The sequence below is a fragment of the Macrotis lagotis genome, chromosome 2 (genome assembly GCF_037893015.1).
Source record: "Macrotis lagotis isolate mMagLag1 chromosome 2, bilby.v1.9.chrom.fasta, whole genome shotgun sequence".
In the NCBI taxonomy this organism is placed as follows: Eukaryota; Metazoa; Chordata; class Mammalia; order Peramelemorphia; family Peramelidae; genus Macrotis; species Macrotis lagotis.
Genome location: NC_133659.1, coordinates 215,879,407 through 215,906,213, shown reverse-complemented (window position 1 = coordinate 215,906,213; position 26,807 = coordinate 215,879,407). Strand labels below are relative to the sequence as shown.

At 34.6% G+C, this 26,807-nt stretch overlaps 1 protein-coding gene across 7 annotated transcripts in view; it reads left to right on the top strand.

The window, feature by feature from the left end:
• Positions 1-26,807, top strand: part of CEP112 (centrosomal protein 112) — a 644,230-nt gene that overhangs the window by 448,838 nt on the left and 168,585 nt on the right. For all 7 annotated transcript variants that reach the window (XM_074224744.1, XM_074224743.1, XM_074224738.1 and 4 more), the window contains one exon: positions 9,776-9,925. In XM_074224744.1, the coding sequence (XP_074080845.1) occupies positions 9,776-9,925 (150 nt within the window). The remainder of the gene's footprint in view (positions 1-9,775; positions 9,926-26,807) is intronic.

Genomic DNA, 26,807 nt, shown 5'->3' with positions numbered 1-26,807 from the left:
ATCCCCTAAAGAGATGATTATAAAAAGGATAAAAACATCACTTGTACAAAAAAAACTCATAGCATCCCTGTTTGTGGTGGCAAAGAATTGGAAACCAAGTAAATGTCTTTCAATTGGGGAATGGCTCAGCAAACTGTGGTATATGTATGTCATGGAACACTATTGTTCTATTAGAAACCAGGAGAGATGGGAATTCAGGGAAGCCTGCAGTTATTTGCATGAACTGAACCTGAGTGAGTTGAGCAGAACCAGAAAAACACTGTATACCCTAATGGCAACATGGGGGCAATGATCAACCTTGATGGACTCACTCATTCCATCAGTGTCACAATCAGGGACAATTTGGGGCCGTTTGAAATGGAGAATACTATCTGTATCTAGAGAAAGAACTGTGGAGTTTGAACAAAGAGCAGGGATTAGTGCCTTTAATTTACAAAAATATCTTATTGTCTGTTCTTGCTTTCTCTTATACTTTTTGTTTCTTCCTTAAGCATATGATTTCTTTCTCTTCACATTCAATTTGGATCAAGGTATACCATGGAAACAATGTAAAGACTGGCAAATTGCCTTCTGTGGGGTGTGAGGGAAGGGAAGTAAGATTAGGGGAAAAATTGTAAAACTCAAAATAAATAAAATCTTTACAATTGAAAAAAATAAAAATAGACCTCATTAAAATGTATAAAAAAAGAAATAATATCTTCTTAAAAGGCGTCATAGGCAGTGAAGATATGTCATTATTAAATATATTTGCACCTAGTGATATAATGTCTAAATTCTTAGAGAAAAAGCTGAATGAATTACAAGGAGACGTAGACAAAATTAATGGGAGGCCTCAAACTCCCTCTCTCAGAACTAGATAAAAAAATAAACAAGAAGGAAGTTAAGAAGGTGAATAAAATCATAGTAAACTTAGACCTCTGGAGAAAATTAAATGGGGATTTAAAAGAATACACATTTTTCTCCACAGTACATTACATCTACTCCACAATTGACCATGTACTAAGGTATAAAAACCTTGTAAACAGATCCAGAAAGGTGAAAATAATAAATGTATTTTTTCAGATCATGATGCAATAAAAATTATATGTAATAAAAGGCCATGGAAAGATAAATCCAAAATTTATTAGAAATTAAATTACTTAATTTTAAAGAACAAGTGGATCAAACAACAAATCATAGAAATAATCATTTCATCCAAGAAAGTTATAACAGTGAGACATTATCCCAAAATCTGTGGGATGCAAAGTAGTTTTTACAGGAAAATTTAGATCTCTAAATGCCTACGTGAATTATTGAGAAAGAGCAGATTAGTGAATGGGATATGCAACTAAAAAAAGCTAGAAAAAGATAACATTAAAAATCTCCAATTAAATACCAAATTAGAAATTCTGAAAATCAAGAGGGAGATTAATAAAATTGAAAACAAGAAAACCATTGACCTAATAAATAAAAAACTAAGAGTTAGTTTCATGAAAAAACCAATAAAATAGATAAACCTTTGGTTAATCTGATTTCAACAAAAGAAAAAGGAAAACTATATTACCAGTATCAAAAAGGAAAAGGAAATTAAAGAGATAATTGGAGCTATTTTGCCGAACTGTATTCCAATAAATTTGATAACCTATGTGAAAGGGATGAATATTTACAAAAGTACAAACTGCCTAAGATTAATAGAAGAGAAGATAAAATATTTAAATAACCCCCTTTCTGATAGAGATATTGAAGATACCATAAACTCCCTAAGAAAAAACTCTCCAGGTCTAGATGGATTTACAAGTGAATTCCATCAAACCTTTAAGGAACAATTAATTCCAATTTTATATGAACTATTTTTTAAAAATAGTTAAAAATTCCTTTTATGACAAGAAAAATTGTGCTGATACCTAAACCAGGAACAACCAAAACAAAGAAAATTATAGACCAATCTCCCTAATGAACGTTGGTGCAAAAATCTTATTTTTTTATTATTTGTTTTTGCAAAGCAATGGGGTTAAGTGACTTGCCCAAGATCACACAGCTAGGCAATTATTAAGTGTCTGGGCTGGATTTAAATTCAGCTACTCCTGAGTACCTGATGCAAAAATCTTAAATAAAATTTTAGCAAAGAAATTACTGCAAGTTCTTACTAAAATAATACACCACAATCAGGTAGGATTTATACCAGGTAGGCAGGGGTGGTTCAATATTAGATAAGTAGTCAACATAATTGAACATATCAATAAAAAAACTAGTAGAAATCATATGATTGTCTCAATAGATGCTCATAAAAGCCTTTGATAAAATACAATATCCATTCCTATTAAAAACAGAGAGCACAGAAATAAATGGAGTTTCCTTAAAATAATAAGCAGTATCTATCTAAAAACCAGCAACAAATATTATATGTAATGGGGATAAACTGGGAGAATTTCTAGTAAGATTGGGGTAAAACAAGGATTCCCATTATCACTATTACTTTTCAAAATTAGTAGTAGAAATGTTAGCTTTAGCAATAAGAGAAGAAAAAGAAGTTGAAGGAACTAGAATTGGAAATAAGAAAGAAAAACTTTCACTCTTTGCAGATAATATGATAGTATACTTAGAGAATCTGAGAAAATTATCTAAAAAAACTACTTGAAACAACTAATTCAGCAAATACAGCAGGATATAAAATAAACCCACGTAAACCATGAGCATTTCTGTATATGAGCAATAAAACCAAAGAATGACAGATAGAAAGAGAAATTCCATTTAAAGTAACTGCTGGGGACAGCTAGGTGGCACAGTGGAAAAAGCACCAGCCCTGGAGTCAGGAGTACCTGGGTTCAAATCTGGTCTCAGACACTTAATAATTACCTAGCTCTATGGCCTTGGGCAAGCCACTTAACCCCATTTGCCTTGCAAAAATCTAAAAATAAATAAGGATTAAAGTAACTGCTGACACCATGAAATACTTGGCAATCTACCTTTCCAGAGAAAACCAGAAACTATATGAACACAATTAGAAAGCAATTTTCACACAAATAAAGTCAGATCTAAATACCTAGAAAAATAGCAATGGCTCATGATTAGATTGAGCTAATATAATAAAAATGATAATTATAGCAAAATTAAATTTCTTAATGCCATACCAATCAAACTGCCAAATGACTATTTTACCAAGCTAAAAAATAAATAGTAACAATTCATCTGGAGCAAAAAAGGTCAAGAATGTCAAAGGAACTGATGGGAAAAAAATGTCAAGGAAGGTTGCTTTGCTCTATCAGATCTAAAACTGAACTCTAAAGCAGTAGTCATCAAAACTGACTGGTACTATTAAGGAAGAGAGTAATGGATCAATGGATTAGGATAAGTTCAAAAGAAACAGTAGTAAATGACTATAGTAATCTCTTGTTTGACAAGCCCAAGGACATTGATTTCTGGAATAAGAACTCACTATTTGACAAAAATTGTTGGGCAAACTGGAAAAAGTATGGTTAAAAACTAGACATAGACCCATATCTCACACCACATCACTACCAAAATAAAGTCGAAATGTACAGGATTCAGACACAAAGGGCAATACAATAAACCAAGGAAGAGATCAAGAAAGATCTATTGGATCTATGGAAAGGGGAGAAATTTATGATCAAACAAGAAATAGAATATAGTATAAATTTCAAAGTCAATGATTTTGGCTATATTAAACTAAAAAAGGTTTTTTGCCCAACTCTATGCCATTAAATTTGATAATCTAAGTGAAATGGATCAATATTTACAAAAATATAAGTTGCCCAGGTTAAATGAAGAAGAGATTAAATACCTAAACAACCCTATCTCAGAAAAAAAGAAATTCAACAAGACATCATTGAACTCCATAAGAAAAAAATCTCCAGGGCCTGATGGATTCACAAGTGAATTCTACCAAACATTTAAGGAACAATCGGTTCCAATCCTATATAAACTCTTTGGAAAAATAGGAAAAGATGGAACTCTGCCCAACTCTTTCTATGAAAACAATATTGTACTGTTACCTAAACCAGGAAGAGTTAAAACAGAGAAAGAAAATTATAGACCTATTTCCCTGATGAATATAGATGCAAAAATCCTAAATAAAACCTTAGGAAAACGACTACAAGTCATCACTAGGATAATGTATTATGATCAAGTAGGATTTATTCCAGGAATGCAGGATTGGTTCAATATTAGGAAAAATGTTAGTATACTCAATTATATCAACAACAAACCTATCGGAAGTCATATGATCCTATCAATAGATGCTAAAAAAGTTTTTGACAAAATACAGCATCCATTCCTATTAAAAAACACTAGAGAGTGTAGGAATAAATGGACTGTTCCTTAAAATAATTAGCAGTATCTATCTGAAACCATCAACAACCATTATATTCAGTGGGGAGAGGCTAGAGGCATTCTGAATAAGATCAGGGGTGAAACAAGGGTGCCCATTATCACCACTACTATTCAATATTGTATTAGAAATGTTAGCATCAACAATTAGAGAAGAAAAAGAAATTGAAGGAATTAGAATTGGGAAGGAAGAGACAAAACTCTCACTCTTTGCAGATGACATGATGGTCTACCTAGAGAATCCCAAGAAATCATCTAAAAAAATACTGGAAACAATTAGCAATTTTAGCAAAGTTGCAGGTTATAAAATAAACCCTCATAAATCCTCAATTTTTCTATATATTTCTAGTAAGAAACAGCAGGAAGAGCTAGAAAGAGAAATCCCATTCAAAGTAACCTCAGACAGTGTAAAATATTTGGGAGTCTATTTGCCAAGACAGACTCAGAATCTTTTTGAAAACAAGTATAGAACACTTTTCACGCAAATTAAATCAGATTTAAATAACTGGGCAAATATCAACTGCCCATGGATAGGTAGAGCTAATATAATAAAAATCACATTTCTACCAAAACTAAACTATATGTTTAGTGCCCTACCAATCAAAATTCCAAAAAATTACTTTAATGAGTTAGAAAAATTGTAAGTAAATTCATATGGAGAAATAAAAGTCAAGAATTGCCAGGAGCTTAATGAAAAAAAGTGCAAATGAAGGTGGCTTAGCACTACCCGATGTAAAATTATATTATAAATCATCAGTCATCAAAACTGTTTGGTATTAGCTAAGAAATAGAGTGGTGGACCAGTGGAATAGACTAGGTGTAAAAGCAGGAGAGGATTATAGCAATTTGCTGTTTGATAAACCCAAAGAGTACGGCCATTGGGATAAAAACTCCTTCTTTGATAAAAACTGCTGTGATAATTGGAAGTTAGTATGGAAGAAACTTAGATTAGACCAATACCTCACACCCTTTACCAAGATACGATCCAAATGGTTACAGGACTTAGACATAAAAAACAATATTATAAGCAAATTAGAAGGTCAAGGACTATTCTACCTTTCAGATCTATGGAAAGGGAAACAGTTTATGACTAAGGAAGAGATGGAGAACATCACCAAAAACCAATTTGATGATTTCGATTACATTAAATTAAAAAGCTTTTACACAGATAAAACCAATGTAATCAAGATCAAAAGAAATGTAGTAAATTGGGAAACAATCTTTACAACTAATGATTCTGACAAAGGACTCATTTCTAAAATATACAGAGAACTGAGTCATATTTTTAAAACAAAAAGCCATTCCCCAATTGACAAATGGTCAAAGGATATGCAAAGGCAATTTACAGATGAGGAGATCAAAGTAATCCATAGCCATATGAAAAAATGCTCTAAATCATTAATTATTAGATAAATGCAAATTAAAGCTTCTTTGAGGTACCACCTCACACCTCTCAGATTGGCCAGTATTACCAGGAAGGATAATGATCATTGTTGGATGTGATGTGGGAAATCTGGGACACTATTACACTGTTGGTGGAGCTGTGAAGTCATCTAACCCTTCTGGAGAGCTATTTGGAACTATGCCCAATGGGCAACAAAAATGTGCATACCCTTTGACCCAGCAATACCACTACTGGGTCTATACCCTGAAGAGATGAGGAAAAAAGGGTAAAAGCATTACTTGTACAAAAATATTTATAGCAGCCCTGTTTGTGGTGGCAAAGAATTGGAAATCCAGTAAATGTCCTTCAGTTGGAGAATGGCTTAGCAAACTGTGGTATAAGTATTTCATGGAACACTGTTGTTACATTAGAAACCAGGAGGGATGGGATTTCAGGGAAACCTGGAGGGATTTGCATGAACTGATGCTGAGTGAGATGATCAGAACCAGAAAAACACTGTACACCCTAACAGCAACATGGGAGTGATGTTCAACCTTGAGAGACTTGCTCATTCCATCAGGGCAACAGTTGGGAACAATTTTGGGCTGTCTGCAAAGGAGAGTACCATCTGTATCCAGATAAGGAGCTGTGGAGTTTGAACAAAGTACAAGGACTATTCCCTTTAATTTAGGAAAAAAACATATATCTTATTGTCTGATCTTGTTACCTCTGAGAATTCTGTTCTCTTTAAGGATATGATTTCTCTCTCATAACAACCAATTTGGATCAGTGTACAACATGGAAACAAAGTAAAGACTGACAGAGTGCTATCTGTGGGGTGGGGGTCGGGGAGGGAAGTAAGATTGGGGGAAAATTGTAAAACTCAAATAATATCTTTAATTAACTGATCCTACCATCAAAAAAAAAAAAACAAATATATATGTACAGTATTCCCCAGGCTGTTCGCTGGGGTTGGGAAGGGAGTGTAGAAGGAAATTATGTAACTTATAAATATGCTTATGCATGAATGTTGAAATACTTTCTTTATATGTAATTAGAAAAATAAAATAAAATACCAGTGGAGGGGGAAACTGAATTGGCCTAATGGAAAAGGCGATACAAAAATTCTTTGAAGAAAATAATTCCTTAAAATGTAGAATGGAGCTAAGAGAAGCAGATGACTTTGTGACAAATCAAGGAACAATAAAACAAAACCAAAAGAATGAAAAATTGGGAGAAAATGTGAAACATCTTACTGGAAAAAAATTGACCTGAAAAAATAGATCCAGAAGTGATAATTTAAAAATTATTGGACTATCTGAAAGCTATGACCAAATAAAGGATCTAGATATCATTTTTCAATAAATTATCCTGCCCTGATATCCTAGAAGCAAGGGGTAAATTCAAAATTGAAAGAATCTTCCAATAACCTCCTGATAAAGATCCCCAAAACGAGAGTTCCTAGGAATATTATAGCCAAATTTCAGAACTCAGAAGTCAAGGATAAAATATTGCAAGTAGCCAGAAAGAAACAATTCAAATATTGTGGAGCTGGGGTGGCTAGGTGGCACAGTGGATAAAGCACAGGCCCTGGAGTCAGGAGTACCTGGGTTCAAATCCGCTCTCAGACACTTAATAATTACCTAGCTGTGTTGCCTTGGGCAAGCCACTTAACCCCATTTGCCTTGCAAAAAACCTAAAAATATATTGAAAAAAAATGTTTGTTGTCAAGTATTGTGAAGCTATTGTCAAAATACCAAAATTTAGTAGCTTCTACATTAAGTGATCTTAGGGCTTAGAATATGATATTCCAGAAGACAGAAGATCTTGAATTACAACCAAGAATCAACTACCCAGCAAAATGGGAAAAGAAGACACTCAATGAAATAGAGAACCTTCAGATTTTCTTGATGAAGTGACCAGAACTGAACAGAAAATTTGATCTTCAAATACAAGACTCAAGCGAAGCTTTAAAAAAGGTAAATAGGAAAGGCAAATCATAGGGGACTTAATGATATTCCCTGCATGGGAAGATGATATTGATAACTCATATGAGTAAGTTCAATAGCATAGTTAGACCTTATATACAAAACATAGGTGGGAGTTGAATTTGAAAGAATAATATACTAAAAAGATGGTGTTAATTGGGGAGAGAAATGAATGTACTGGGAGAAAGGGAAAGGAGAGGTAAAATGGGCTGTTATTTCATATAAAAGAGGCAAGAAAAAGCTTTTCAGGGTAGCTGAAGAAAGGGAATGAGTCTTAACTCTCACAGGAATTGGCTCAGAGAGGGATTAACATACTCAATTGAGTATAGAAATCACTTACCACAGAGGAGAATAGGAGCGGGGAGGAGGAGGGTTGGGGGGAGCTATAAATGATAGAAGGGAAGGAAGATTGTGGGAGGAGATAGTCAGATGAAAAACACTTTTGAGGAGAGGTAGGGTGAATGGAGAGAAAGAATAAAATAAATGGGGGTGGGAAGAATAGCATGGAGGGAACTACAACTAGCAATAGCAACTGTGGAAAAAAACAATGAAATAAGTTCCTCAGACATAGAGAACTGAGTCAAATTTATAAAAAGAAATGGGAGTCATTCCTCAGTTGATAAATGACCAAGAGGTATGGGAATACGAACAATTTTCTGTTTAAATTTCTCCTTAAATTTTTTTTCCAAAAATGTCCTGCCTTATACCTATTGATTTGGCTAATAAGATGGGGAAAATGGCAAATGTTGGACAGGATGTAGGGAAATTCATTGATTGATACACTGTCAGAGGAGTTGTGAACTTATTGAGTATTTCTGTAAAGCAATTTGGAGCTATGCCCAAAGGACTATAAAATGATGCCTACACTTTGGCCTAGGAGTGTCACTGCTAGGTTTATATTCCAGAAGAGATGAAATACTGGAAAGAAAGAATTTTTATATAGGGATATTTATAGCAGCTCTTCTGGTGGCAGGGAGCCTAAGATTGAGAGGATACCCAGTGGCTGGCGAAATGACTGAACAAATTGTGATATGTGATTGAGATGATGTGTAGTTTTGTTAGGGAAAATGATGAACAGGATGTTCTCAGTAAAAAATCTCGATGAGCAAATGCAATGGGAAATGTGCCTTATACAAAGTAACAACAATATTTCTGGATGATCAGCTGTTTTAGCAATGCTGTGACCTAAGAAATCTCTGAATGACTTATGATAAAGAATGCTACCCATCCCAAAAATAGAGCTGATGGTGTCTGAATACAGACTGAAGCATGCTTTTTTCCCCCACGCTATTTTTCTTGACATTTCTCTTTTTATTTGGGTGGAGAGGGGTTATGTTTACTTGTACAATGTGACTATTGTGGTAGTACTATTAAAAATAAATAAATGTAAAAAAATAGATTAAAATTTACCTCCCTAATCCTAAAAAATGCAATACAATACAATAAAAACATTGACTTACTCATAATAACAGAGTTAGATACGTTCTAAACTAGAAAAAATCTGGTGTTTTCCCACTGAATTCCACATGACCATATTGAATCCCAAGGGAATTGGGATCTACAGTCAGAGCAGCAGGATTAATTGACTCCCTGCAGCTTTTTCTACTGTGGACAGAACTCTATATATCTTTCTGGTGAATGTGTTGGAGAACTCAGAATGAATCATAAAAATGCATTGCAACATAGACAATGTTAGCTTGCAAATTTCTAAGTTAATATTTCATGGGATATGTTTTTCTTTGAGTTTGATACCACTTGTAAAGTATTTTATTAAAGAACATTTTTAAAAATTTGAAACATTTAAAATTTTTGAGGTCATAAATGTCCTTTGTTCTGATGAATAAATATTAAAATAATAAAATCTTCCAAATTAGTTTTCATAATTTTTGTGCCATTCACGATTGTGTTGTACTCTTTAATTGTGTGAAATTTCATACACATGACTTTGATGAGCTAATTGAAATACTGAATTTGTGTAATTGTTTGCCAGATCCAATCTTTATCCACCATAAATACATGTAAAAATCAATGCCTTTTACTTCAGAATTAGACTCACAGCCTGCTTTTCTCATTGTAGATCATAGTTGACCTCCAGTCAACGATTTCCTCCCTGAAGGAAGAGAGCAGTCGCCAGCACCTGGCAGCTGAGAGGCGTCTCCAGGAAGTGATAAAGAAGTTTGAGGAAGAAAAGAAGCAGCTGATTAAAGATAATGACAGAACAATCAAGGTAACTAGGAAACTTCTGTCTTCTTGTTACTTTCATTCAATTTAAAGATATATTTTTATTAATATTTTTATTTGTTTTCCAGTTACTTCTACCTATCATTTTCTGTAAGGTTTTGAATTTTACAATTTTTCCTCTACCCTCCTTTCCCTCCACCCATCCCCCACAGAAGGCATTCTGATAATCTTTACATTGTTTCCACGCTATACTTTGATCGAAATTGAATGTGTTAGGAGAGAAATCATATCCTTGATGAGAAAATAAAATATTAGAGATAGCAAAATTATGTAGTCCATAAGACACTTTTAAAAAAAAATTGAATGTAATAGACTTTGGTCTTTGGTTAAACTCCACAGTTCTTTCTCTAGGTATTCTCCATCACAGGAGCTCTAAAATTGTCCCTGATTATGGCAGTGATGGAATGAGCAAGTCCATTAAGTTTGATCATCACCCCCATGTTGCTGTTAATTTTAAAGATATATTAAGATCTTTGCAATGGGCAAATCAATGCAGGTATCAGTCTTATTCACACAATCATCAGTAATTACAATCATTGGACTTTACTTCCTTAGTAAATATTATATACCCACTATTCTGGAATATTGACAGAAATAAATGCCATTGTCTATAACCATTTCATTCTTCCAGTGATCCATTTTTTCAGTGTTTCTCTGAAACTAGTGGTCCTCTCAAAGTCTATCTCCTTGCCACTTAGAAGGCTTTTTATACCTTTCCAGATATCTACTCCCATTTCCCATGGGAGTAAAGTTCAATTTCTACTCACCTTACCCCCTACTGCTAGCTTCTTCTGTTATCAATTTTTTTTATGTTTCATTTGTATGAGATAATTACTCTTTTTATCTTTCCCTACATAGTTTTTTTAGAAGCACTCCATCATACTCAACTCAGTTTACACCTTTTTTTTAAACTACTTAAATAATGACAATCATAAACACTACTTCTATTTTCATATATAAACCTTATTGAGCCCCTTATAATTGGTCTTTAATGTTTACCATATATTTCTCCTAGATATTATATGTCAAATTTCTCCTTAAATTATGGAATTTTTAACACAAAAACTTGAAAGTCCTTGAGTTCATTAAGTGTCTATTTGTTTTTTTATTCAAGATAAACTCCAGCTCTTTTGTAGGATAAAATATGGTATTCCAAGACCTGTGGTCTTTTAGTATAGTAACTGCTAGGTCTTGTGCAAGCTTTCTTATAACTTCATGATATATAGTTTTTTCTTGTTGCTTCCAATATTTTCTCCTTAAACTGGAAGTTTTGAAACTCGCTATGACATTCCTGTAAGTTTTCTTCTTAGGATCACTTTCAAGGGGTTATTGGTAGATTTTTTTTTATTTCTACTTTGCCTTCTTATTCTAAACTTTAGGGCAATTTTCCTTAATAATTTCTAGTTATGTTGCATGAAGATCCTTTTGTAAAATTTAATTTTCTGGTAGTCTATCTATCCTTTTATTATTTCTCCTTAGTCTGTTCTCCAGATCAGTATTTTCCTGATGAGATGTTTCAATTCCTCTTCTATTTTTTCCATTCATTTGATTTTCATTTACACTTTCTTGGTGTCCTAGAATGTTAAATAACTTCCCCTTGCCCAATTCTGGTTTTAATGGAATTCTTTTCTTTTTTTTTTTTTTTGGTATTTTGTTTTCTTTTGTTTTTTGGTAAGACAATGGGTCAGAGTGACTTGCCCAACATCATATAGCTAGTATTAAGTTTCTGAGTTCATATTTGAACTCAAGTCCTACTGACTCCAAAGCCGGTGCTCTATCTACTGCACCACCTAAGTGCCCCCCAGGAATTATTTACTTTCTTAAGTTTTTGATTCTCTGTTTTCAGTTGGTTGACTTTCTTTTCATAATTTTTTCAATTTTCTTGGATTACTCTTATTATTTCCCTAATTTATCCTCAATCTCACTTATTTGATTTTTAATGTCCTTTTTAAGTTCTTCCAAGAACTCTTTTTTGTTCATGTGACTATTTGCCATTTTTATTGAAAAAAGTGACTTTTAGTTCCATTATCTTCCGCTGAATTTGAACTCATCTCTTCTTCATCCTCAAAGTAACTGTCCATAATTAAATTTTTTCTCCTTTGCTTACTCTTTCTTTCTCTTTCTTTCTTTCTTTCTTTCTTTCTTTCTTTCTTTCTTTCTTTCTTTCTTTCTTTCTATTTCCATTTAATCATTCATTTAACTTGTTTTTAACAGCTATTAGTGTAATCAAATTGTCATCCTGAGGTTTGGGGGATGATGCCCCAAATATCAGGTCTTTCTTACTGTTATTTTATGGGATCTGTCTCAGGTTCCATTCTTACACTCTCTTTTGCACTCCTAAGCCATATATAGGGCCCCCTCTCCAGACAATCTGCTCCACAAATGATTTTGCCTTTCTGCTTTCCCTCAGGTGGATACAAACTACAGCTATCCTTCCAGCCCTAAAATTGAAATAAGGAACTTTGCTCTTCTTCAAGTGTCCACAGCCAACAGGGCCCCTGACCCTCACTATTACATCCACTAGGTGTGCACTAGCTCCTTCTTCCTACATCCATAGTCTGTGCCCCTCCGTAGTATAAGGTCCTTCAGTCTTTTTCTACACAGCCATCAGATCCCCACACTGTTGGGGAGATGAAAGTTTGTAGGGCTAAGTTTCTTTTCAAACCAGCTGCCTCTAGGGCAAATCATTCTACAATATTAGCCTGGAGGTGTTTCACTCAGGCTGAACTTCTTGCTCTTCCAGTCCAGATCTTTCCTGGGATCTTCCCAAATTGTCTTAGGAGGACAAGTGTTTTAGTTCAAGTTTATATTTGCTGCCTCCGGTGATGCTCTATCTTTTTTTGTGTGAAGGAAATTTGGAAAGGTGTAAGTTTCCTCCATCTTTCTGGAATCCTCTCCATATTTTCTTGGTTTAATTCTTTCAGTTATTATTATTAGTTCTACTATGTATGATAATTTCAATGGAAAGCTTATTTCAGAAAGTATTCAAAGTATATCAGAAATAGATTTACATTCAGTTATAATCATATGGATCTGTACATTGTTACTTTATGTGCAGTGCAAAAGATTTTCAAACTTTTTGCGTGTCATGGATCCTTTGACAGTATATTGAAATCTATGGACTTCTCAGATTAATGTACATAAGGTAAAATACATATATAAATACATAGAGAATACAAAGGAAACTTTGTTATTGAAATTCAGTTATCGAAATATTTTTTAAAAACATACTCATGCCAATTATGAATCTCTGACTTATGTTTATGAGTAATATGCCTTTAGAAATCATCAATAGGGAGCACCTAGGTGGTGAACACTGACATTGGAGTTAGGAGGACTTGGGTTCAAATTCAGCCCCAGTTACTTAATAATTACCTGGCCGTGTAACCTTGGGCAAGTCACTTAACCTCACTGCCTTGCAAATCTCCAAAACTTCACTAATGAAACTAACCACAAAAAAAATCTCCAATATGTAAAATTTCTTGTGCAGATGGTTTAGATCATTAGTACAGTAATGCTTAAGTAACTGTGAGTGTTTACATTGGAAAACTGCTTAATTGAAAAGAAATAATATATAAGACTGACTCTGTTCTTAAGGAGATTTCTTAGGGACAAGAATATGAAATGTCCTTTAAAATAGTGTCTTACAGGCAGTAGACATTCATCAAGGAGAAAGATTCCTCCCTCCCCTTATACATACCATACAATTTAAGTGCTTCATTTAATGTTAGAAAGTCCCACTTTTCTAAGAAGTAGCATTTTAAAAAGAGAAATACAAATTAAAACAGTGCTTTCATTTCATTCCATATCCATCAGATTGATAAAAATGATACAAATATGAAAAAACTGTTGAAGGGACTATGAGGGAAACAGGCACATGAATACATGACTGGGCAAGCTAGGGTCTAGGCATTTGGGAAATCAATTTAGACCTATTCCCCAAAAGTCACTAAGCCAAAAATACCCTTTGAATTAGAAGTATCACTACTAGACATTTAACCCCACTCATAACTTTACCCTGACAGACACACACACAAAATAAAGAAAAAAGGAAAAATCTCATGTATTAAAAAAGATATGAAATACCTTTTTGCTGTAGCGAAGAACTAGAAACAAAGGGAGTGCCCACCAGTTGATAGTGACTGGACAAATTAGTTATGTGAATGCAAGGAAATATTATACTATGAAAAATTATGAAAGAAACAGATGGAGAAACATGGGAAGATTTATATGAAGTTAAGAGTGAAGTGAGTAGAACTAGAAGCAAAATTTATCCTTCAACATTGTATTAATAAAAATAAAAAACAAACTTTGAAAGATTTACGGTCCATATCAGTGCAATAATCAACCACAACTCCAGAGAATTGATGATGGAGTAAATATTCTCTGTATTTCCTAACAGAGAGGTGATGGAGAGAAGTAGAATAAGACATATTTCCAGAATCAGCTAACTTATGTAGTTATTTTTCTTAACTATGTTTACTTGATACAAGGGATGGTTAAGATTTTTTCTAATTTGGAGGGAGCAAAAATTGAAGGAAAAGTCAGTAATGTTGACTGAAAATGGTCATTGAAAGTTCAGAAACACACAAACAGTGGCTTTGAAAATATGTTGAATTTAATCTAACCTTTTTAAAATACAAAGAGAAGGGAAGATACCTCAGTAGGAAAAATAATGTAAATACAAAGGAGTAAAAATAGCCATTGTGTTTTCTGGGTAGAGTAAGACCACACACCTGTCTTTAATATAGGACACTGAGGGGAGTGGAGCCAAGATGGCTGCTTGAAGGCAGCATTTCCCAGGAACTCCTTCCCCCTAACCTCCAAAGAACAAAGATAGCTCTAGCCAAAATTTAGAGGGGGCAGAACCCACAGAAAGACTGAGTTATACATTTACCCAAGATAACTTAGAAGTTCTGCAGGAAAGGTGTGTTTCACCTGGACCTGGGTTTAGGGGGAAAAAAAAAGCTGAGCCAGCAGTGCAGCCCAGCCCAGCCCAGAGATCACCTGCAACAGCTTGAAGGGGTGGGGAGAGAATTCTGCTCCACCAGAATGAGTGTGGAGTGAGGATCACCGGCTACAGAATCTGCAGTGAAAATCTGGAGAAAGCAGCCTGCACCCCCAGAGACAGTAAGGGACTTCTGCAGAGATTTCTCTGCTCTCCCTCTAGGTAGGACTGCTGTTTGCCTACACTCAGACCCAGGTTGCAGTTTGGGCTTCCACACTAAGATAGATGGATCCCTCCTTATAGCCCCAGGGCAGAGGGAAGTACGGTCCATCTACATATCAAAGTACACACAAGAGAGCATAAGACCTTGGAGGCATAATAGGCCCCAGTGGGATGCCCCCCCCCAAAAAAACAAAAAAAACAAAGCCTTAGAAGTGCTTCTTGGACTGAGGAAATGAGTAAACAACAGAAAAAGAAGAATCTGATCACAGAGAATTACTTCAGTCCCCTGTAAGATCAAAACACATACTCAGATGATGACAAAAATCAAAGCTTCTGTATCCAAAACCTCCAAGAGAAATAGAAAATGGGCTCAGACTATGGGTGAGCTCAAAAAAGACTTTGTAAAGCTTAAGGAAGGTGGAGGAAAAATTGGGAGGAGAAATGAGAGTGATGCAGAAAAATCATGAAAACCAAATCAAAAGCTTGGTAAAAGATATACAAAAAAATACTGAAGAAAATAATATGTTAAAAACCAGTTTAGGCCTAATGAAAAAAGCAAAACAAAAGGTAAATGAGGAGAAGAATGCCTTAAAAAGCAGAATTGGCCAGCTGGAAAAGGAGATAAAAAAGCTCTCTGAAGAAAATAATTCCTTCAAATGCAGAATGGAACTAAAGGAAGCGGATGACTTTGCAAGAAATCAGGAAGAAATAAAACTCTTCCAAAACAGCCAAAAATTAGAAGAAAATGTGAAATATCTCATTGGAAAAACAACCAACCTTGAAAAGAGCTCCAGTAGAAATAATTTAAAAATTATTGGGCTGTCTGAAAGCCACGACCAGGAGAAGAGCCTAGACTTCTTTTTTTTCAAGAAATAGTACAGCAAAATTGCCCTGAGATCCTGGAAGCAGAGGGTAAAATAGAAATCGAGAGAATACATCAGTCACCTCCTGAAAGAGATCCCAAAAGAAAAACTTCCAGGAATATTTTATAGCCAAATTCCAAAACTCTCAAATCAAAAAAGAAAATTCTAAAAGTTGCCCAGAAACAAACAATTCTAACTACCAATGCTCCATAGCCAAGTTTACACGAGCTCCTGCAGCATCTACATTAAGGGTTCATAGGCATTGGAATATGATATTCTGGAAGGCAATAGATCTTGGTTTACAACCAAGAATCAACTACCCAGCAATACTAAACATCCCCTTTCAGGGAAAAAGGTGGACTTTTTTTTTTAGGTTTTTTCAAGGCAAATGGAGTTAAGTGGCTTGCTCAAGGCCACACAGCTAGGTAATTATTGAGTGTCTGAGACTGGATTTGAACCCAGGTACTCCTGACTCCAAGGCCTGTGCTTTATCCACTATGCCACCTAGTCGCCCCTAAGAAGGTGGACTTTCAATGATAAAGAGAACTTTCAAACTTTCCTATTGAAACAACCAGAGTTGAACAGAAAATTTGATCTCCAAGTGCAGGACTCTGATGAACCATAGAGGGAGTAAAGACTAACTATGAGGATCTTGATGATGTTGAACTGTTTGTATTCCTGCACAGGAAGAAGATATTGATAACTCATATGAACTTTCTCATTTATAAGAGCTGTTAGAAGGAGCATATATAGACAGGACATAGGAAGGAGTGGAATATAATCGTATAATATAGTAAAAAGATGGAGTCAATGGGTGATAAAGGAAAGTAGTGGGAAGAAAATGAGTTGAAAAAGAAGCTAAGAAATTTCACATAAGTGTCAAGGAAAAAGCTTTTTCAATGAAGTGGAAAAGGGGAAGGCAAGAGGGAATGAGTGAGTCTTCATTCTAATCAGAAATAGCTCAGAGAGGAAATAACATGCACACTTAATAGGGTGAGGAAATCTGTCTTACCCTAGAGAAAAAATAAGAAGAAAGGTACGGGATAAGGGAGAATGGGGAGAGGGAAGGGGGGAATAGGTTATAGAAGAGAGGGAAGATCGAGGGAGAGGGTACTCAGATTCAACACACTTTTGGACAGGGCCAAGATGATGGAGACAGAGAGAGAATAGAAAAATGAGAGTGGGGAGAAATAGAGTTGAGGTACAGCTAGTAATAGCAACTGTGGGAAAAATATTGAAACAGCTTCTCTGGTAGACTTATGATAAAGAAAGCAACTCAACCCAGAGACAGAGCCATGGAAATCTGAACACAGACCGAAGTACAATTTCTTTCTCTCTCTCTCTCTCTCTCTCTCTCTCTCTCTCTCTCTCTCTCTCCTTGAGATTTCTCATCTTCTTGGGGGCGGGGAGGGTGCTTTTTGTTTACTCTTATGCTTGCTCTTATAACACATTCTATTTACATCAATGTATGGCATGGAAACAATGTAGAGACTATCAGATAGCCTTCTGCGGGGGGGGGGTTGTAGAATTCAGAGCCTTGCAAAAAATGATGGGTACATATTACTATTGTATATAATTGGAAAACAAAATGTTAAAAATAATATAGGACATTGATTAGATAAGGTTAAAAATACTAGAGATATTTGTAAGAAATAATTTTTGAAACTTTAACCTATGTTAACTTGCTTGGATAAAACACATAAGAGCTATATTCGAAGTATTAAATAAGGTTAACTTACCCACATAATGAAAAGCCTTGAATATCAAGCTAAGGAATTTGGATTTTATTTAATAGGTAATAGGAAATATTCTAGTTTTTTTTTAGGGAAAGGACATAAAACAATGTCTTTTGTTGTTCATTTTGTGTCAAATTCTTTGTGATTCTGAGGACCAAAGCACACCAGTACTGTCCGTGGGGACATGTAGCTTGGCATAGTAATTGCATAACTGTTATATTTGACCAGGATAAGCAAATTTTAACAAAATTCCCACCCTTTGAAAATTATTTGATCTTCTAATTTGTTAATTCTTAGATAAGTGATGAAGAAAAGATTTTATGTCAGAACTAGGTTGTCGAAATGTTAGTAAAATGACAACACTGTCATTATAGCATATAAGATCATTTGTGAGAAATATTAGAAACATTTCTATCAAAAAACCTGGGAAGAATCTTCTGGCATCACTATACCAGTGGCGCCAAGTCCTTTCTTTGAAGCCAGTGTATTGAGAATCCTCACTGGGAAGCCAGATGTCCAAGCAGAGCAGTCCTATCAAGGAGAAAAGTTGTAAAATTATTGCTTGGAGGCTTAGGATAGGGATTCTAAACCAAAGATGCAATTCTCCCTTAGCATCTGACTTGAGCTCACAGCAAAATGTCAGCTGCCAGTAGGATGTCAAGAAATCTGGTCCGGGGGTGGCTAGGTGGCATGCAGTGGATAAAGCACCAGCCCTGGAGTCAGGAGTACCTGGATTCAAATCTGGTCTCAGGCACTTAATAATTACCTAGCTGTGTGGCCTTGGGCAAGCCACTTAACCCCATTTTCCTTGTAAGAACATAAAAAAAAATCTGATCTGTTACCAGAAGGACTGAAGAAAAATGAAAAAAATTTTTCAAAAGATTAAGAAATTAATCATTAGGCTATAAGCTTACAGAAATCTAGTCTACATAAACGACAATTAAAAATCTCAGAAATCTTAGCAGTCTGACATCAAATGACATTTGAAGTCTATTCATCATTTGACTCATCTCCCTTGTGTATATATTTTTATATAAATACATATATATGTACATGTATATAGAAATACATACATACATACATATATTTGTCTTGAGGGGCCAAAAGAAAAGAGAATTTTCTTTTGCCTTTCCAAATTTATACTAATCTTACTGCAAATTTTAAAAATTTTCCCATCAAATTTTACAAGATTTATATGCAACTTCATCAAAGCAAGAAAGATACAGTCAGTCAACAAGCATTAATCAAGTGTTTACTATGTGTTAGGCAATGAATTAAACACTGGGAAATATGAATACAAGGAAAAATTAGTCCAGAGTTTTATATTTAAGTATGTAACCCTTTTCTATTATAGGTGGTCTGTAAGATGAATAGGAATAAGAAAAACTATAAAAAGAAACCACCTTAAAACAAATTAATGTTTCTCTTATTAAAAACATTTTGTCATTAGTTCCTGCCCATTCTTCTCTGCACTTAAAAAATTCATTGTTTTAATTTAAAACTAGTTCTTTCTATTCATTTCTATCTTAAAGGCTATTATTTGTACAATAGGCAAAATTCTTCAGAAATTATAGACATTTTAATGTACTTTGATGTGATATGCAAGATAAAAAGGCTGAACCAGATTCATTTTGGCATCTCTAAAATGTAGATACTATAGAATTTTACTATATTATATTATATTAATAAAGTATGGGTGTTTTTGAATTGCTTTAAGAGAGCATTTTGTCTGGCTCACTCATATTAAAACTAAGGAAACTGAGGCATTGAACGACTTCACATGAATTACCCAAAGTTATATTCGGTAGCAATGTAGTCCCAATATTTCTTATTTCCAACTTAGAACTCTTTCTACTATATTACATCTTGTCCTTAAATCTTGCTTGCTTACATAGGTGGGGAATTGTTACTAATTAATCAGATATTCTGTGTGAGTTGTCCTGCATGCTATATTTGAATTACTGTTAAAAAAAATCAGAACCTGGTTAAATTCACTTAATATTAAAACTTCTGAACATAACTTAAAATTAAATAAATTATTTAGAAAATACTTCAAGAGCTCATAGTATCACCTTGAATTGACAATTTAGAAGACTATGCTTTTGGTATGGCTGGTATTTTAATTAAAAAGGGTTCTAATTCATCAAATGCAAGGTAACATTTTACTAAGTTAATCACTTTTTTTTATCCTAACCAATGTTCTGATGACCTGAAAGACTTATTATAACTTCTAAAAATATTATACTGACTATCCAAGAGCATTTAGACATTGCAAATTTCTGACTACTGATTAACATAAATAACAGTAAGGGAGATAGGAATTTAGTTACCTCTCCTTCCTCCAGCTTAGCTGACTATACTTATAGTTGATTGAAGAGATGATGGGTATCAATGACTTAATATGGTGTAAATATCCTTTTATACCTTTAGAAACTTCTCTCTGAGTGAGATGATCAATACCATTGACTGAACAATGATTGCACATTTAGGTGACTTAAAAATTAGTTGATGTGAGACTTTTATTGTCAATTGGAAGAAGAATCTTTTCCCTCACTGGAGATCACTTTTTAGGTTTAAGGAAGGGATTTTTCTCTCTTTCCCCAAATCCTGTTGTCTATCAGTAGGTACTCAGAAGACTTACCATATAGCATTTAAGGGTACAGTTGAAGGAACTTAGTGAGGCATGTAGTCACCAGATGGACACAGATAGAAGTAGTTGCTGGCCAGAGAGTTGGCCCTGACATTTGAAAGTTGTCCTACAGAGGGAGCTTAGGTGAACAATTTACCCAGGTGAAACTGTACAAAGTGAACCTGATGAAAATAAAGAATTGACACTGAGGACCTTGCAGTACCAGAGGGTCAAAATATCTTGGTCATATATGTTCTCCATATTTTTATGGTTTACTTTGAGTATACTCTTAAGTTTGGGCTTACAGCATGGATTTGTTTTCTGTGGGAAAATGTGTCCTAGATTAATGGTGGAAATATTTTATAGCTACTGCTTTTACCATGCATTAATAAAGTTTTTTACTGGTTGATTGATTGTTTGTTCTCAAAGAGGACTAAAATGTGATCACTATGTTGGAATCAAGGTACAGTGTTTTTGACTGTCTCTGATCAGACCAATATGAACCCAAAAAAGTTCTACCACGTTTCTGGCACAAACAATCCATATGAACATTTGGAGTGGAGATGTCTCTAAATTTGCATATCTCACATTTCTTTTGAGCTACTGCAATTCTGTTTTGCTTTTAGAGCACAGGGTCTTTTTTGATGTAGGTGCACCATAATGGGCTACCCTTTACTAGCATCTTCCATGTCACACAGTTGATTTGAATTTTCTTCAGAGAAACCTTAAGAGTGTCCTTGAATCACTTTTTCTGGCCACCATGTGAGTACCTTCCTTGTGAGAGTCCTTTTTAAAATTAGTAAATGTGCATTTGGCATTTGAACAGAGGCTGACCCATCAGAGTTGCTCTTTCTGCTGTAGAGTTTGAATGTTTGGCAGTTTAACTGTAGAAAGGATCTCAATATCTTGTACCTGAATTTGTCAAATAATCTGCAGAATTTTCCTAAGACAATCCAAATTTAAGTGATTCAGTTTCCTGGTGTGGTGCTGGTAGACTAGGTTTCACAGGAATTCAGCAGTGAGGTCAGAACAGCAGTTCTGTAGACCTTCAGTTTGGTAGCAGTCATACCTCTTCTTTCCCAGACTTCAGAGATTTCAAAATACTGAGAACCAGTGTGGCTTCAGAAAGGGTCAATGAATAATTAATATGGTGTTTGCTGCCTGATATTCAGGAGAAATGCCAGGAGCAGAACAGAAGTCTGTATCCAACATTCATCAATTTGACCAAGGTCTTTGTTACTGTCAGTCCTGAAGACTTATGGAAAATTAAGTCAAAATTTGATTACCTGAAGAAGTTCAGGGGTGGCTAGGTAGGTGGCACAGTGGATAAAGCAATGGTCCTGGAGTCAGGAGTACTTGGGTTCAAATGCAGTCTCAGACACTTAATAATTACCTAGCTGTGTGGCCTTGGGCAAGCCACTTAACCCCATTTGCCTTGCAAAAACCTAAACAAAAAAAAAGTTCATCAGTATTATATATCATTGTCATGGCAGCATACTTGCTTGAGTTCTGAATAATGGACAGTGCTCTGATGCTTTCCCAGTCGCCAGGGCATTGAAGCAGAGATATGTGCTTGCTCCTGCTTTTTATCATGATGTTTTCCGCAGATGATTGTGCACTCAATGCAACCTCTGAAGCTGAAATGCAACAAATTTTTGGCTCAATTCTGTTACTTGTGCTAATTTTGGACTAACATTTAAAAGAAAACACAGGTTGTCCACCACCAGCACCACACCATTCATTTGTAGAACCATTAGTTACAGTAAATGGAGAAATTTGGAATGCTAAGGATAATTTCACTTACCTTGGCAGTATACTTTCCAAGAATATACAAATGTCTTTACTATGAGCTAATTGTGTCTCCTAGATGACTATTAATGGGAATCAAACCAGTAGGGGCAGGAGCAATAGTGAAAAGAGCCCAGTACACAGAGTTCCCTAGATTGGTAATCACCCCACTGGGGACCCACCTTACAAACTTGGCAGTGCTAATATGGGGGAGTTGCTTAAAGGTGTGTTATACTATAACGACTTCATTTAGATATATTTTTCATCCCCTACAAATTTAGAGATCCACTGGAGAGATTCTTCATCTAGGACTCCCCTTCTTAGATGCCCTAGTATGCTAGAGATTCACTAGAGAAAAATTAGTATGTTATTATTTTTGATTTAATACTAATTATAAAGTCAGATCAGTTTATTTGATATGCTTTTTCTTGATTAAATGATTTTGTGTTGATATTTCTTATGAAGCAGTTTTATAGTATGGAGGCTGTTATGAGTAGAATAGGTATTTAATATCTAAACTATGATTAATCTGCTTTATAATATGGATCTAAACAGTTTGTCTGGGATTTTTAAGAACCACAAGACCAAAGGGTAAACTTTGTCCAATAACTAAGAGACCCCAAATGCCTAATCCTATTTAAGGGAACTCCACACCTCTTTGGTGCTTTTGAGTGTCCATATAAGTACCTTCTATGTATTAATCACTGTACTCAGTGCCAGCAATACAAAAACAAAGGCAAGATAGTCCCTGTGTGCAGGGAGCTCACCATCTATTGGGGAGACAACAGGCAAACAATTATGTAGAAGCAAGCTATATAAATGATAAAAAAGGGAATAATTCAAGGATGAAAGGCAATAACAACAGCAATGATAATGACCAATATTTATAAAGTGCTTACTATGTACCGTGCACTGTGCTAAGCACTTAACAAATATTACCTTATTTGATGCTCACAATATCTTCCTTTATAAATGAGGAAACCAAGGTAAATGAAGGTTAAGTGACTTGCCCAGGGTCACATAGTTAGTAAGTGTCTGAGGTCAGATTTAAACTCAGAACTTCCTGACTCCAGAACCAGTGCTTTATCCACTATGCTGCCTAAGTGGAATAAAGAAAGGTTCCTGTAAAAGATGGGGTTTTGTTTGATACTTAATGGAAGCCAGGGATGCCAGTAGGCAGATATGAGAAAAGAGAACATTTAAGGTACAGGGTTCAGCCAGAAAAAATGCCCAGAGCAAAGAAATGGAGTAACTTGTTTGTGTAATAACATGGAGATGTCACTGGATGGAAAAGTATATGGCAAGGAGTAAAGTGGAAGAAGAATGGAGGAGTAGAAGGGCTTGAAATCATAAAAGGTTTTAAACACCAGAAAATAATAAGGAACCATTGGATTTCATTAACTAGGGGAATGACAAGATTGTATTTGAGCTTTGAGAAAATTATTTTGCAGGGCATATGGAGAATGCATTGGAATACAGAGAGACTTGAGCCAGGTTGACATACCAGCAGGCTATTGCAATAGTCTAGGAGTGAGGGAATGAAGACCTGCACCAAGTGCAGAGAGTATTCAAGAGATGGCACAAAGGTGAAAAAATTGACTGGCCTTGGTAATAGCTTGAATATGGAGAGGGAGAGATAGTGAGCAATAGAGGATGACTCCTAGGTTGTCAGGCTGAAGACTGAGAAATTGGTGTTATTTACAGTAATAGGGAAGAGAAAGCTAAGAGAGAGGGAGGATTTAGAAGGAAGATTAATAAATACTGTTAAGAAATTGCTTTGGATATAAGATTTAAGATGTCTATTGGATATCCAATTAGAGATGTCTGAAAGTCAGTTGGAGATTCAAGTTTAGGGATCAGCAGAGAGGTTGGAACAGGGTAGGTAGGCTGATAATTATCACCATACATACATACATATGGTATTTAAATCCATAGGAGTTGATGAGATCACCAAATGAAAATCCTTTGAGACACTTATAATTAGAGGGCATGAACTTGAAGACCGGAAAAAGGAAACTGAGATGGAGCATGATAGGCAGAAGTATTTTCCTTTTAAGTTAGCCTTTTTGACCTAGAGAAAAGGGAGTTTAGCTTCATGTACATTTTCTTATGTGTTGCTTCTATAAAATATTGTAGGTCCACTGGGAAATTTTCATATAATTTTTTTTAAATTCAGGATGATAAAGTTTTTCATTAGAAAGTGAGGGGATGATTCTCAGAAAAGACCCCTTTTCTTCCTGGAAGCTCTGCTGAAATCAGATTTTTCCTTTAAAGGGGGAAAACTTGTTATTCCTTTATAGCCATTATGTCAACCAGGGAAAGGGAATATTTGACCCTTGAAGTGTTTAAGGCCTGCAAAATCATTTAGTCTGTTATTGCAAAGGCAACCACAGGTGGGACACTAAATTCAATAAATCTAGAAGCTTTTAGGGATAAATTAATTAAATGTCTAACCAAATATAGCAGGTTAATTTTTAAGTTTTGGCCCTTGGCAGAAAAAATGGCCCCCCACCTCGATAGAAATACAAAGAATAATAATCTATAAATCCTTTGTAAAATACCTATTTTTTAAAATTTAACATTGGGGCAGCTGGGTAGCCCAGGGGATAGAGCACCAGCCCTGGAATCAGGAGGTTCTGAGTTCAATTCCAGTCTCAGATACTTAATAATTACCTAGCTGTGTGATCTTGGGCAAGTCACTTTAACTCCATTGCCTTGCAAAAAAAATAAGCATCACATATTTTTTGGTGAATTTAATCTCTAGGTCTTATGGAAGAGTTTTAATTTATAGATTCATTGTAAACTTGTGCCATATGGACTTTATCAAAAAGCATTCTAATTTGTTGGGAATAGCAAATGTTTAATGAGAGAGAGGATTAAACAGGTTGATTTGTACCCTACCATTTCAAATTCACTTGATTTCATTTTTTATTTCTCATTTTTATATCAGAATTTCTACATTTAGTGTTTAGTTGTTTTGCTTCTCTGGTTTGTTAAAATTTTCTACATCCAGGTTATTGATCTATTTTTTTCTCTTTCATTGTTAATGAAAATAACTATTTGGCTAACCCAAATGTTGCTTCATTTTTCTTATTTTTATTGGTGATATTAACTATTATTTCTTCAATTTGTTCTTTAATACACCATAATATAATGATAAACAAGAATTATAATTATTTAATATCCGTTTAAATTTGAATCTTTCAAATAACATTTATTGATTATGCTTGCTACTATATGTGATAAGAAAAAATTTTTTAATGTATCTTCTTTCCCACATTTCTTTTTGGAATTTTTGTTTCTTAAGCAAGGTCAGTTTTTGCAAAGGTGGCAGACAAAAATGACAAGTATGTATAAAGATTTATGTTTCCATTCAAAGTGCTCCAAAGGTCTATCCTATCTAACTTTTCTAAAATTCTATTCAGGGTCTAAATTTCTTTCTCATTTAGCTTTTTGTTATTTTTATTTACATCTGAAAGTAATACATTCAGAGTACCAACTAATATGCTTTTGCTTTCTATTTCTCTCTGTAGTTAGAGTATCTTTTCCTTAAAATAAGGGATTCTTAATTGAAGTCCTTAAACTTGCTGTTTTAAAAAAAAGTTTTCATAATTAAATTTTTATCTAACTGGTTATATTTCAAATTTCATATATTTTATTTTAAGTAATTACAAATTATTATAAAAAATAGGCTTCACTAGATTGCCAAAGAAGTCCATGCTTTATCTCCACAACTATCGCCACCATCACCATCACCAAAAGTTAAGAATTTCTTCTTTCAAATATTTAGGTACTTTGCTACTCTGTAGGTGTGTGGAATGGGGTAAGTACTCATACTTCATTATCTATGATGGTTTTGAGCATAATGCAGTTTCTTTGTCTCTTTTAATGTTATCTTTGCTTAACTTTCTTTGTCTGACTGCCACTCCTATTTTTTTCAAATTCACCTGAAACATAATATATTCTGTTTAACACTTCTAATCTATAATTAAATTATTCTTCTCCCACTCCTTTCCCTCTTTCTTCACTTGACCCAGTTCTGATTCTTCTTTCTCTTCATTTCCCTCCTCCTCCATGTGATTCATGTGATGTTGAAGATTATTCTCTCCCTGTTCTATTTTCTCTCTTAATAATATTGGTTTCTCTTGTTTCCAATGGGATTTAGTATATTTCTTCACCAAACTCTTAGAGTTTATTTAACCCTAATTTTTCTAGTTTAGATAAGAATGAGGTTATTGAGATGCCTTCTTTTTCCACCTTTTTCCATCTTCATGTTTTTATATTCTTGCACATCCAGGTCATGACACGTTCTTCCCTTTTCATTTCTTCCCCAGTATGTTACTTTTCATCTTTCTTTTCTTTCTTTCTTTCTTTCCTTCTTTCTTTCTTTCTTTCTTTCTTTCTTTCTTTCTTTCTTTCTTTCTTTCTTTCTTCTCTTCAAAACAAAACAAACTCACATCCCACAGGCTCTCTCATCTTTCTTTACTCCTTCTATGACCCTTGAAAACACTGAGATTCTAAAGGGAAAGCCTCTTCTCTCCATATTAAAAACATAAGAACTTCATCATCATTTAACCTCTTATAATTGTTTTTTACATTCCTTCAATCTTCTGGTACCCTCTGAAACCTAGTTTTCTCCTGAAGACACCACATCTCTTGGTACTTTCTCCAAGGCTGGTGGA